Here is a 14,123-nt window from a genome sequence, read left to right as displayed (position 1 = left end):
TTTTACCTTCTCTTACACATTCTTCTATGGTTTTAATATATATTTTTTTGCGTTTAACTGAAAACCTGTTAGGTTTCATTTTTTAATGTGTATGCACTACTCATCATTTCTTTTGGTATTTTCTACTTTACCTTATTGGAAAATCTTGAACTAAGCACCCCAGGCTGTAGTTTTGCATATGCTTTAAACCTGCACAAGCCCACATTGCTCCTGAAAGAAACAGCTGTTGTTCTGCTCAGTCAGCCATTCATTCCCACACCTTTACCAACCCTTCCCTCAGGCTGCCACAAGTGTGAACTTAATTGGGAAACTGATATGCACTAAAAAGAATGATGTGTTGCTTGTTCTTTGCCAGCTTAGCTTTAATCTGTCTCAGTTCACTGGATCTGTTCACTACACATCCACACAGTACACCTGTGTTCACCACGCAAGGAGAAGGGAAATAGATGGGTGAGACGTAGGAGAGCAAGTGTGCTGTGTGGGTGAGAAGAGTGGGAGTGTTTCTTTCAGCTACTTTGCTGTTTAAAGCATATGATGAACTACTGCCCTCAAACTAGCAGCTCTTAAAGAAAAGGATCATTCTTCAGGTTTGTTGGCACACTTTGCCTGATAATGCAGGGTGTATTTTGCAGAGCATTTTGCAGACAGTTCTAAGCTCAGCGTGCTAGCTCAGAGCTGCCCAGAAGCTCACAGCAAGCACCTTTGCTACTAATGCCTTCACATTGTACAGGTAATAATAACAACAATTTTGTTGTTTCCAGTTGGCTGGGAACAGATCTGAAAGGATTTTAGTAATTCTTAGAACATGTGCAAAGCAGTCTTATATCTGCCTTTCAGATAATGTCTGACTAGATCCACAGAACAAAATGACAAGGGTTGCCAGATCTGGTAGCGTGACAGAAGCAATGTTGCCTCTCCTTCTTGTACCCAGGCTGAACCAGAGGTGAGCCTCAGCATGTATTCCCAACACAGATGAGCACACATGCAAACATAGCTGACTACACAGACCAGCACAGGCAGAAACATGCAGCACCCTTGCAGGTATGGACATCATCAGCAGCCTTATCCAGTTTCCTTTCCTGGCTGATCAGGTTGAAGGTATGTTAAATGGAAAAATATGCATACATACAATACGGATCCCTCAAATAAACAGCCTATACATTCAGTCTGTCCAGGAACTGGCCCTGGATCCTTGGTCTCCCCTGTTGCTGGAAGCTGGAAATGTGCACTCCAGGCCTCCAGTCTCACTTCAGTTGCTGGTCCTCAGTCCACCTCGCTGAGGGGTGAGGATTGCTCCAGTGACTGGCCTTATACACTCGGCCTAGCTGGTATCTGGCCCTTGGATATGCTCATTTCCAGCTGTCACAGAGAAACACACGTGTGCAAATGCATTTCTTAGTCAGTCACCCAACCTCATGGTCTTCTCAGTAGCTGAACAGGATCTTCAGTGGCAATAGACAACTTGCAGACTCTCTGATGATCCCAGTTTTGCTGCCTCTTCAGTACCAAGCTTCCAAGGATCTAATCTGATCCACTGGCTAGCCTGGCCTGATACTCACTAGCAATTGCTCCCTGACACACACACACACAATATGCACACACCTCTGCCTCTCCAGGCACTGCAGACACAGGGCCCCATGGCCTGCAGTCCCAACTGCACATGCTGGCACTTAGAGCTCTGCTTATACAGAGTTCTCTGACCCAGGCAAACACACACTGAGTTCAATGCAAAGACAGCAGACTGTGCTGGGCATGGCCAGACGAGTGTACTGTATCAGCAATCTCTTTACATGTGAGTTTTCATCTCCTTTTATCCCTGTAACTGTCTGCTTTCCTCCTCTTGTTCTGTGAACCTCCTTGAGCTCTCCCTTTCCTTGCCCTTGGTTCCTCCTATAAGCATGCTATAATGAGTCTTGTACAGCATTACGTAGTATATTTCATACCTCTGTAGGGAAAAATGTTTTCAGTTTAAAATGTGATCCAGAGAGCTTTTCCACTGACTCAGCTTGATGGATTTCTCTTTGTCAATGACAGGAGCTGGGTATTTGTTTCTTGACTGGGCCATTGGGGTTCCCCTGCCTGACACTGTGACCGTTCCTGTGGAGGTGGACCATTAATGGGCTGGTTGGTCTATGATAGCCATGGGAGTAGCCAGGACAGGGGGCTCAGATTATTTGTGTTTGTTAAAATCTGTCTTTTGTCACACACCCTAACGTTTCCACCCTTAGAAACAGAAACAGAGAGGACTGTGCCACCTGTGCTTCTTGCTCCTGGAAACCTGTCTTATCCCCCAGGAGAGCTATGTTCCTGTAGCTGACATCTTTGCTGCGGCAAAGTGCTCCTTAAGTTCATGAGGGGGGCTTGCATGTCTTGGCAGATAAGTTCCTGTTGTGTTTCCCATCTCTGTCATTTCCGTATCAGCACACAACGCTTTAGGTAGACAAAAAACTCCAAAGGCTGTGATAATTGTATTGGTAATTATGGCTGTCCAGGTGATTGGTGTGGTAGTTGTTTTCTAAGTAAATCCTTGAAATCCCACCAATCCCATCCTCCTGAGACAGTAGCTACAAGTTCTTAACAGCTCAGTGGAGCCTCAGTTCATGTAGTGAGGAGTATGCCTTCCCATTGTATTTGGTCTGTACTTTATATCTGCTGTTGAATTATGTCCCAGTTTTGCATAAGGGAGTAACGTGACTTTCTGCCCAAGTTTGTTTGTAGATGAATTCCTACAGTGAGATTTTCTTGGATAAAAGAGTACCAGAACAATTAAAACAGCTGCTCATTTTGTGTGAGTTGTAGCGGGCCCCTTGTTTTGGAGTTTGTTGGGTAATGCATTGATTAATGAGGTGTGTTTTCAGGATTGTCTCACTGTCTCATAAGAGGGTAGCATTCCCCTCCACATTATCCATGGTCCTAGAGCGATTCCCCAACTCACTTGGCTTGGTTTCACAAACTTTCCAGTGGCTGTTGGGGCCACTCTTTTGAAAGGGTTTGTGTTCCAGTTTATTTCCATATCTCAGTTAGAAAAATCAAGAGCTGTTTGGGGTGCGGACTTTGCATGTTTCCTAGTATATCACCCCCTACGCCTCACCCTGATTGCTGTAGTTGTTCATTAGTCCAAGCGCCATTTTCCATCTGTTTGACTGGAAATCAGCCGACACCAGTTTTACAGCCTTTTTAAACATCTGTCCTACTGTGTCTGAAAGTCCATCTTAATTTTATATCTTCCAGTAAGCCCCAGCCCTGTAACTCACAGCCATAGGTCATCTTTGATATCCCATATGATAAGGAATTCATTAAAGCTTAATTGTAATTGTGTACAGGTGGTCTCACAAATCACATTGTCACAGTCATAGGGGTGGATTGTGTAAATTTTGTTGTAACTTTTACCATCCACTGTGTGGGTGTTAGTATGATAGTAGACTTAAAAACCTGGCTGGAAGCTGTTCCTCCTTTGGTGAGGATTCCTATAACTGCTTGTGGGTAGTTCAAACTGGCAGATGGATTTGCAATTTCTTTTGCATGCAACACCCCCAAAGTCAAGTTGCCTGCTTTTCACAAAGAACTGATTAGGTTGCATTTTGTATTTCATGTCTTTAGGGTGATTTGGTAGAGTCATAAATAGTTGTGCCCAGGTCCACTGCATGGTGTTTTCAGCTACCTGAATAGTTTTAGTACAATTAACATTCAGTACAAAGAATCATAGAATCAATCATGTTGGAAAACACTTCCAAGATCATCTAGTCCAACCTTTAATCTACTACTGAACACGTCCACCACTAAACCATGCTATTAAACACCACATCTAAACATTCCTTGAAGACCCCCAGGGATGGTGACAAAACCACTCCCCTGGGCAGCCCATTCCAATGCCAGAAAGAAATCTCTCCTAATATCTAACCTAAAGCTTCCCTGGCACAGATAACCATAATTCTGTTCTGAATTCAGTACAAAAATCCATTGTATTTGCTGATATCACTACTGGAGACTTCTATCTTCATCTGCTTCTACAAAAGGGAGTTCCTAACAATGAGACACTTCCTAAATTTCTGCATTTTTCCTATATTTTCAGAGCATGTCAACTCCCATGGGGTCTAAATGAGGCATATTTTTTTCAGGACATGCTTTGTTTCTGCCTATCTCTATGTGCTAGGTAGTGATCAGTCAAAGCTTAAGGTTCTTGTAGTTATCTGCCTGTGCGTGCAGTATTAAGAGATAGGTATAGCCTCACCTTTCAGATTGCTCAGTCTTTGAGTCTTACTACCTATTGTGTTAATGTTGCAGAATCACTTCTCTCGGTAAAATGTTAACACCACCTCACAGAAATCCATGGTTCATAGTAGTTGTTTCCTTCTGTTAAACAATGTGTTAACAAGAGAACTAGATCCAGGCTGTCTTCCTACAGGTTGTTTTAGGAATTTTTCATCTGCCTTTGACATTTGAATGCTTTGATACCATTTTCTTTAATGATTGATTTTGTATACATGTATAATCAATTAGAAGCCTGCTGATTCATTATTGAAGCCATGCCCTATTTGAAGGCTCCGGGGATTATGCTGGATATACACATTAGCAATTTAGGCATGATCTCTTAACTCTTAAATGCAAAGAAAGGGTTGAAAAATGCAGAGAAAAGGGTTGTTAGAACTGAGAGAACTGTATTCCAAAATCATGTAATTTTCATTTCCCAGGGCAAGTAGCAGTTCTGAGAACAAAAATGTCTCACCTATTCTAAGTTACTGTAGGTGTACATAGGTTTTTCTAATTAACTCCTTTTTGTACTGCTAATTATAGAAGTGAAGGAAATGTTTGGTTTGCAGGCTGAGACTGACATTTTATTCAGCCAAGGCCACTATCCAAGCAAAATATACTATATACATCTCAAAAAGAAAAAAAAAAAAGAAACTTTTCAGTCTTTCACAGTAAAGTTCTCATTCTCTAGTAAAGAAAGACTAATGCATCTTAAGAAACTGAAAAATCTGGATGAAATTTCTTCCCCTAAAGGATAAAAATAAAAATAATAAAAAAGTAAAAGAAAAACATTGTATATGTTAGTATTCTGAATCTTACATCAGTTCTTACTATAGCAGCTGTTCACCCTTTATGATTCTGTGTTTTCCTTGTTCTTAAATAAAGACAAATTCAAATCTCTCTCTCTCTCTCTCTCTCTTTTTTTTTTTTTTTTTTTTTTTTTTATGGAAACATTTTTTAGTGAAAGCAAGAAAGAAAAATTTTAAAAGGAAAAATATCAAAAAAAAAAGGGGGGGGGGGGGGGGGGGGGAAGAGGCCTGTCACCTGTTTGGATCTGCTTCTGGGTAGAAAAGTCTACTCCTCATGTTAAATGTAAATCAAAGTGGTGCTTCAGGTGCTAAGGACTAAATTTTCCTCTTAGTTACATATGTTTTTGTCTTTGTAACATTTCTTACCATTGTAAAAGTTCAAGTGCTACCTATGTGTCTAACTCAGACACTTCTCATCATTTGCCAATGCTTCTTAAGATGCAAGGAGACTAAGTATTACAGTTCTGAAAAAAACAAACCACAGTTCTTGAAAAACAGAAAGGATCGTTAATAAACATTTTTAAAGCACTAAATCTCTTAAGTTATTATCTTTTGTTCCACATAAGGTATATGGATTGCTCCATAGTAGATTTCTTCAGGGATGGTGTTTTATTTGTTGGAAGAGATGCTCAGTGACTATTTTGGCTATTTATTGTTTACAGTTGCAGTGGTAAAAATATGAAATTAAATGCAGTTGAAATGAATTCACTTACTATTTTTCTCATAATACATTCAAGGAGGAAAAACTTTTGCTTTATGGTGGCTGTGGGAACTTATTCTATTTTAAACCTAAGCTTGCTTTTTAGGTTAAGCAGTGAATTTAATGGTTGTACTAAACAGTGCCCCCACAAGTATGTAACTCTGCCAATACTGATTGAATTGGCAGTAAATATATATACTGAAAATGATGAAGAGGATGCATATTGCTACATTTATAAAAGCAGCACAGTATTTAATAGGAAATGATTGTTTTTAAATGAGTGCCGTAACAAGCGGAAAGAAATCAAAAAAGAAAAGATGTGCAATCCAAAAATCCCATCTGTCAAATCCTGTGCAAACATGATAGCAGGAAAGTTATGATAGATCGTAAAATAATAAAAGATCCCTTGCCAAATGTTAGGCCTTACTTCTACCATGTTTTGTGTTTGGTCTTTATCGTGCAAATCACAGAACCCCAGAATGGCTTTGGTTGGAAGAGACCCTAAAGACCATCCAGTTCCAACCCCGCTGCCATGGGCAGGGACACCTCCCACCAGACCAGGATGCTCAAGGCCCAATTCCAGCACTTCCAGGTTCTTCTCCACAGGGCTCCTCTCTATCCATTCACTGTCCAGCCAGTATTTTTGCTTGGGATTGCCCTAGCCCAGGTGCAGGACCTTTCACGTGGCCTTATTGAACTCCACAGGTTCGCACAGACCCACCTCTCAGGCCTGCCCAGGTTCCTCTGGGTGGCATCCCTTCCCTCCAGCAGGTTGATTACACTGCTCAGCTAGAGTGAGTGGCTAATTATTTAAATCCCAGAGGAACAAGATCCCAGAGGTTAGGTAAAGAGGCTGTACGTGTCTGTAGATTTTGCTGAATCATTGCCAGCAAACAAGCACTTCATAGGACTGTACTTTTTCACACATTTAAGTTATCTATGTCAGAGAGATTGAATCACATGAAAGATCAGTCTGGTGAAGATGTTGAGTAGGAACAGCTGATTTCTTCTTTATCTCAAGTTGTAAAGAGTACTTCCTGTATGATCATGGAATGGCTTGGGCTGGAAGGGACCTTAAACTTTGTCTAGTTCCAACCCCCCGCTGTAGGCAGGGACACCTCCCACCAGACCAGGTTGCTCAAAGCCACATCCAGCCTGGGCTTGAACCTCTGCAGGGATGGGGCATCCACAGCTTCTCTGGGCAACCTGTTCCAGTTCCTCAACACCCTCTGAGTGAAGAATTTCCTCTTAACCTTTAATCTAAATCTTCCCTCTTTTAGTTTAAAGCTATTGATGCTCGTCACGGCTCTGGTTGTGATATTTAATTGCTCTATGGACACCGTCCCTTTTCAGGAAAATACTAATTGATGGAAAGTAGCTAAAAGATAAAATAAAGGACTGATAGCACAGTTCCTGTTACTAATTATATTAAATGCATTTGTTTGAGTAATATCAAACTGACCTCATCAATAAAATAGGTATTAGCAAACCAAAATAATAATGTTGAAGGTTATTATGGGAATTCTTCTTGAAGAAACCTGAGAGGTAGAGAGAATTAGAAATAGTTCAGATGAAGTATCAAATGCTTCTCCCAAATCCCCACAGATGACAGGAAGAGGGGAGAAAAACAAACAAAAAAAAGTGCAGCCCTTAAAATAATTAAAGAAATTGAATGAATAGAGTTCTTGAGCTTAAGCTGAAAATTAGAAGCTTTTAAAAAGATCAGTGCAATTATCTTGCTTTGGGTTCCGTGACAGTGGATACTGCTGACTCCTATCTCTAAAAAGATTATTGAACACTTCATAGGTTTGGATTATTTATGACTAAGCTATTAATTTTATATTAGGTCAAACAAATGCACGTTTGCAGATTGCTTGTCATTAATGTGATTTTTTTTTTTCTGTCAATATTCCATAAGGAAATATGAAAGACAACATCTGGCTACTTTTACTAAATTAAATGTTTTCTTTTTTAGTTATTCAGATATTCTGATTGAAAGGGAGGTACTGATGCAGAAGTACATTCATCTTGTGCAAATTGTAGAGACTGAGAAAATTGCAGCCAATCAACTTCGACATCAGCTTGAAGATCAAGACACAGAAATTGAAAGACTTAAATCTGAGGTATGTGACAGAATCATCAAACAACCAATCAATTGTAATGTTTTGCTGTGTGCATTATAATCATTTCTAATATTTCTGTAATATTTGCAAAAATAACTGTACCCAGTAAGGTCTACATGTAATAGCCCTATGAACCCTTGGCTAGATGTTTTTCTTAGAAATATTACAGGCAGAAAATCTGATTGGATTACTACATTGTCAGAGACTTTAAGATGACATGTTGCTTTGCAATATTGATCCCACTGATGGTATTATTTCCCACCTGTCTTCACACGTGGTATCTGGTCCTCTAAACCCTGTCTTTGGTTGTGATATTATTGTGGACCATTCCAAGCTACTCTGTTTCATTGAATGTTAAAAGTTTTGTTGCAGTTCTGAGCTGAGAAGGTCTGAAAGACACACTTCATTTCGAGAGGAGAAGCATATCTCTTTTGGTCCTTCTGTCATCTAGATCAAAAGCCTTGTTTGTTTCCTGAGAATTGTGTTTATATCCCTGTGACCAAAAATGTGCTTGTCATTCCATGCAGCTTTAACAGTCTTTAGGAAGAGCTTTTGAAGAAGGCAAAGAGATTTTTCTATTAGTTCTGTAGCAAATAATTTAGTTGCATTGAAAAAGCATTTAATGAATGGTTGTTTTTGTCAGATTATAGCTCTCAATAAAACAAAAGAAAGAATGCGACCTTATCAAGGCAACCAGGAAGATGAGGATCCAGATATTAAAAAAATTAAAAAGGTAAATATGCAATATTCTGTGTTTGAAAGGAGAAAAATGGAATGTGGGAGGTTGATTGTGTATTTTAGTCTGTCTAGTTTTGCATTCAGGTACTGTTTGATTAAGTACGCTCAACTGTCCAGATGTCTTTTGACCTGATCCTACTCAAACCACTTAAATTATATCAACTTAATACATTTCAGGGGCTATTTATCCCTGAGAGTCTTTGTTACTTCAGTATTTGTTTTTACTTTTTTTATATTCAGTTGATTAGAGAAGGTTGCACTTTGCATTTGACCGCTTATGAAGGGTGAAATTCAGCCATTGGCTATGTCCTGTGGGAATCAAGAATGTAGTAACTTTATACTCCTTTCTTATAAAAATGCTTATAAAGATATAAAAGAATAGCTTAAATTGCATAATTTCTTTTCTGTTATATGGACTTAGTTTCACTACCCATTTCTGGGTCACATAGTCTAAGTCAGGTATTGAGTTGGTATGAATTTTCCTTTCCATACAGATTTAACATTGTAATAGAGCCAGAAATACCTCTTTTAGTACAAGGAGAGTTCTGATTCTGATTCACTGCATTCTACATCTTGATTGTTTTGACAGTTGCCCCTCCCCCCTCCTTTTTTTTAAAAAAAGTTATTTATTCAGAGTAAACTGTTACCAGTGAAGTTTTCCATTTCTCTTTCAACATGAATGATCATCACACCAAGGTCAAGGAAGTTTTCTGTGACCAGAAGTAGACCTTTTCTGTAGTCTTTTGTCCACTTGTAACTTCAATGGGTGTTATACCTAAGTAGATTTTTCTGTGACATATTATTTTCTGTGACCTCTTAAAAATGGCAAATATCTGACTTTTCTTTATAATGGTATCGCTGGCCTAGGTGTCTGATATTAAACAGCATATGTAGCTTTAAATGCAAACATTAAGTAGTATCTATACAAAACAAAAATCAAACTGAGCCTAACAGCTGTTTCAGAATTGTGTCAATGCTGATACGAAATCTATTTTGAAATGCGTTCCATGAAAACCGTGAAAACAATATGATTGAGGATATAAGAAAGTGAGAAATATGTAAGGGGAAGTAAAAGGAGTTAAAATAATCTGGGCAGATAACCTGGATAGTTGTGCTGACAGGAAGAGTATATGAAAAGGTACAACCTCTGAGCCTGCGGTAAAAGTTACTTTGATATGTATATGGTTGGGAAACAAATATTACCAACATTTTCAAATGCTTGTGTGACTTCTATTATTAAATAGATATCTAAAAAATATAATTCAGGAACAATTATGGATCAGTAATGTTTTAGAGGGCAACACATTTATTTTTTTGACAAGCATTTCACACAGATGGTTATTTCTACAGTGAAAAACTTATTTTAAGTAATCTCATTCTTCTTTTCTACTTGGTGTTTTTTTAGGTTCAGAGCTTTATGCGGGGCTGGCTATGTAGAAGAAAATGGAAGACTATTGTCCAAGATTATATTTGTTCTCCTCATGCAGAAAGTATGAGAAAAAGGAATCAGATAGTTTTTAACATGGTTGAGGCTGAATCTGAATATGTGCATCAACTTTATGTTCTTGTGAACTGTTTTCTGAGGCCCTTAAGAATGGCTGCAAGTTCAAAGAAGCCACCTATCAGTCATGATGATGTCAGTAGTATTTTCCTCAACAGGTAAGTTGTTTTTTTTTTTTTTTTAAAGTTGCTTTTAGGGATTTGCCTGACCACTTCTTCCCATTCTGCTTGAATTTGCAGTAGTGAAGTTTGGCATTTTGTTGTTGTTGTTGTTCTGATGTAAGTAATGTGACTGACGAGGACCACATTTCCTTAGGGTAAGAGGAAAGGTGCTGTCTGTGATGCTGTTTGAAGCCAGTTAGTCCTCTGTGCCTCCTTACATTCTTTGTCTTCTTTGCTAGAGGAGTATAATGCCTCATGGGGCAGTTCTTTTAAATTTCCTGCCACCTTTCTTCTTCCCTTTTCTCTTATGAGAGCAAAATTGGACTTAATGCCCTCATATGATCCAGATAAGACCCTGAGGATGACTGTGTCATATTTCCTATTTGCTTTTGCCATGCCTAAGGAACCTCCTTCTCTCTTGCTTGTCTGTTCACATCCTACAAAAAAGAATTGTTCTTTGCATTAAGCATCCAAGTGCCATTTTAATGAGTATGCAAAAATAAGCCAACAGGCATCTAGAATTTGAAACAGGATTGAGATTGCATCCAAGTCTGCCCCTAAATTCTAAGAAAAATAATATGGTGCTTTAGTTATGAGACAGGCTTCCCTTTCATAATAGTTTATGCATAATCGTTTCACTTACAATTGGGATTCCTCTAATGCTGATTCTGCTGACCTCATGAGCTAAAATACAATATTAAGGTTCATGTTATAGAAAAGTTCTAAGCTTCAAATTTTGAAGAGCAGCAAATAAGAATATAGATGACTACCACTGGCTAGAAGTTTTCTGCATCTTATTGATCCTTTTGTTTAAGAGGAGTATTTACTGTGTATTTACTGAATGCATTGCCAAGGATACTCTATTATTTAACGTGTGGAATATGTTATTTAGTAGATGCTTTTATTTAAAAGACTAAGCAGTTAGAATATGCTTTCTACAGTAAATACTATGCATTTTGAAAAGATACTATGCTAAAAATTTTATACAGTATAATCAAATGAGGTATTTACTTGTATAATAATGACTGTCTTCTATTTTTTTCTACTGAAGTGCAAAATACACTAATATCCATGAAGTTCCAATATCCAAATGTTCCTCTTTGAATTACAAATGAGAAAATAGACCTGAATTGTCTTTTTTTTTTTTTTTTCTTTAAATACTTGTTTTTCAGTGAAACAATCATGTTTCTTCATGAAATATTTCACCAAGGTTTAAAAGCAAGAATAGCTAATTGGCCTACCTTAATTCTAGGTAAGTTACTGTATTTTCTCTAAGGGTACAATTTTCTTAATTATTTTTGAAACTACAGTGGCTGTTTTTTTTTTTTTTTTAATAAAGATAGTGTCCTTTTTGAGTGGAATACGTTTGCAGAAGTAACACCATGTGATCTGGTGTAGTGAATGTTCCATGTGAGCAGTAATATGACTCTCTCGAAGTCCATATACGAGAATGCTTCTGGGTTAGCCTCTACGCTAAGCATTGTTTAGACATGGGCCCCTGAATTTTCAGTGATATTAGCTGATTACTAGTCAGAACAACTGTATTTTGGCAGGTGGAGGAACCAAGTTTAATGCTTCTAAAATCTCAGTACTGATTACAGTAATTCACTTCCATAGAACATAGTAGTTTCTTTAAAAATACATTCCAAGAGATGGGTAGCTGGAAAAAAAAAGCATTTTTTGACTTTTTCTAGCTGACTTATTTGACATTCTGCTGCCAATGCTGAACATATATCAAGAATTTGTTCGGAATCATCAATATAGTCTACAAGTACTGGCAAACTGTAAGCAAAACAGAGATTTTGACAAACTCTTGAAGCAATATGAAGCCAACCCAGCATGTGAGGGGCGAATGCTGGAAACTTTCCTTACTTACCCCATGTTTCAGGTAGTCTCTGTACATTTTTTTCACTGTTTGTTTTTATTGTTTGGTTGAATCATTTTGTGTTACTGAAATTCTGATTAATAGAAGATGCTTTTTGCTTAACTAAAGTAGTCTTGTGCAAATTAATTTAGTTTTCATTTATTTATTAGGCACTGCCTGTAGAGATCTTTTCTCCAACTACACTGATTCAGCTCTATCCAGAATCTTGTGTACGTTCAAGGAGAATGTTAGATGAGGACTAGTGCCAAACAAAAAAGAAAAGCTGAGAAACAAATTCTCAATTTCTGACCTGCTGCAGGGATATGCAGCAATGTAACTGGTATAACAAGCTAGAACAACCACAAGCATTTTACAAGGAATACTCTTGGAAACCATTTTGTTCTCCAGTGACCTGGTCTTTAGAAAATGAACAATATTCTGCAGAGGTTTTGAAAACTTTTTTAGCCTTGTGATACTTTGTCTTGATCTGCCTGGATTAATTATTTGCAGCTGTTTTCATAGGTCTATGAAATGCTGGTTTGAAGATTTTGTGACTTATACATTTGACATAACAATTTACTCATCATTACAACAGTGAACACCCTCAGTTTGTTCAGTTACTGCAAAAGAAGTAGAGAGAAAAAAAGAAAAAAGAGGGTCACTGACATTTGTGGTAGTTCTAGTCAGCCGTATTAACCTAAAAGCCATTACCACCTGTAACACTGCATTTGTTCAGCTTTGAATTTGTATGTCATAAAGTTTGGGGATCTTTTGATTGAAAAAAGATTTGAAGAAAGATCTTGGAATTTTGAAGGGGAATTAGAAAATAGGATACAAAACCTATTCAGTATGTGATGGGCACAGTGTCATTGCTGAGGACTTTTCATTTCAGCATAAGAGAAGACACCTCTCCACTTTCTAAATGACTTTTACCCTGTAAAAATAAGTTTACTATAGTATCACTTGGTTCTGTTTAACAATTATGAAACTGCTTTAAGTGATGACAAAGTGAATCAGTGTCATTGTTCTTTTATTCCATCTTTAATGCCCATTAGTACAATGTGAATTCTTTCATTTATATGCTAACAGGTTAGCTGGTATTTTCAAAGTCATAAAAAAATCTAGATGCATGTATCCTATCAAAATTGTGGGAAGGTATACATGGATCTCCCAGAGAGTTCTGAAAGTTTTCTCTGTTGACACATGCATAGCAGCATGAAAACATGAAATTTATGTCATATTTGTCACTGCCTCTGACCTGATTTTTTTCTTAAAATGTAATAAATAGAACTTGTGTTTCTTCAAACTGAGAATGTACCTATGCATATGCAGCCTCTGTCACCTAAAAAAATAAATTCTAAATAAAACTGCTCACTTTGGCAGGTTTATTTAGAGTTTATGTATAATTACTTAGCTGTGGATATTAAAAAAAGAAAAAAAAAAAAAAAGAAAAAAAAAGACCATGCTTGTAAAACTTTAGTGATGAATATAATGGCTAATATTTAAGAAAATGCTGTATTGGAATTATTCCTTCATGGATTTGCTGATTCTATACCTAATTTATTTTAAGATCCCTAGATATATTATAACACTGCATGAACTTCTGGCTCACACACCACATGAACATGTTGAACGAAAGAGCCTTGAATTTGCTAAATCTAAACTGGAAGAACTTTCAAGGTAAGTCTTTTCACCTTTTTTTTTTTTGTTTGTTTGTTTGTTTGTTTTTTTGGATAATCCTGCATCAAAGACTCTGAAATGAAAAATCAGTTTTCTTTGTTTTAGTTTGGTTTTCGTTCTTTTTTAAAAAGTTCTCCTAAAGAAAAGGAAGAAAACCAAACCAGAATAAAGATAAACAAAGCCAAAATACTAGTACTTTGGCTCTTCTTTTTGTTGTTGTTGTTGTTGTTGTGTTTTTTTTTGTTTGTTTGTTTTTTTTGGCTAACAAATCTACAAGTGTTTCCTTGTATTTTGGG

The 14,123-nt window shown here is 37.4% G+C and overlaps 1 protein-coding gene across 2 annotated transcripts in view; it reads left to right on the top strand.

Annotated features, from left to right (window-relative positions):
- RASGRF2 (Ras protein specific guanine nucleotide releasing factor 2) overlaps nt 1–14,123 on the top strand; it is a 138,956-nt gene that overhangs the window by 47,766 nt on the left and 77,067 nt on the right. For both annotated transcript variants that reach the window (XM_032205611.1, XM_032205610.1), the window contains exons 3-8: nt 7,736–7,883; nt 8,527–8,616; nt 10,027–10,280; nt 11,456–11,535; nt 11,978–12,171; nt 13,718–13,827. In XM_032205611.1, coding sequence (XP_032061502.1) covers nt 7,736–7,883; nt 8,527–8,616; nt 10,027–10,280; nt 11,456–11,535; nt 11,978–12,171; nt 13,718–13,827 — 876 coding nt within the window. The remainder of the gene's footprint in view (nt 1–7,735; nt 7,884–8,526; nt 8,617–10,026; nt 10,281–11,455; nt 11,536–11,977; nt 12,172–13,717; nt 13,828–14,123) is intronic.

The sequence above is a fragment of the Aythya fuligula genome, chromosome Z (genome assembly GCF_009819795.1).
Source record: "Aythya fuligula isolate bAytFul2 chromosome Z, bAytFul2.pri, whole genome shotgun sequence".
Classification (NCBI taxonomy): Eukaryota; Metazoa; Chordata; class Aves; order Anseriformes; family Anatidae; genus Aythya; species Aythya fuligula.
The sequence above is the reverse complement of the archived record's forward strand: the minus strand, read 5'-3'. Positions and strand labels throughout refer to the sequence as shown.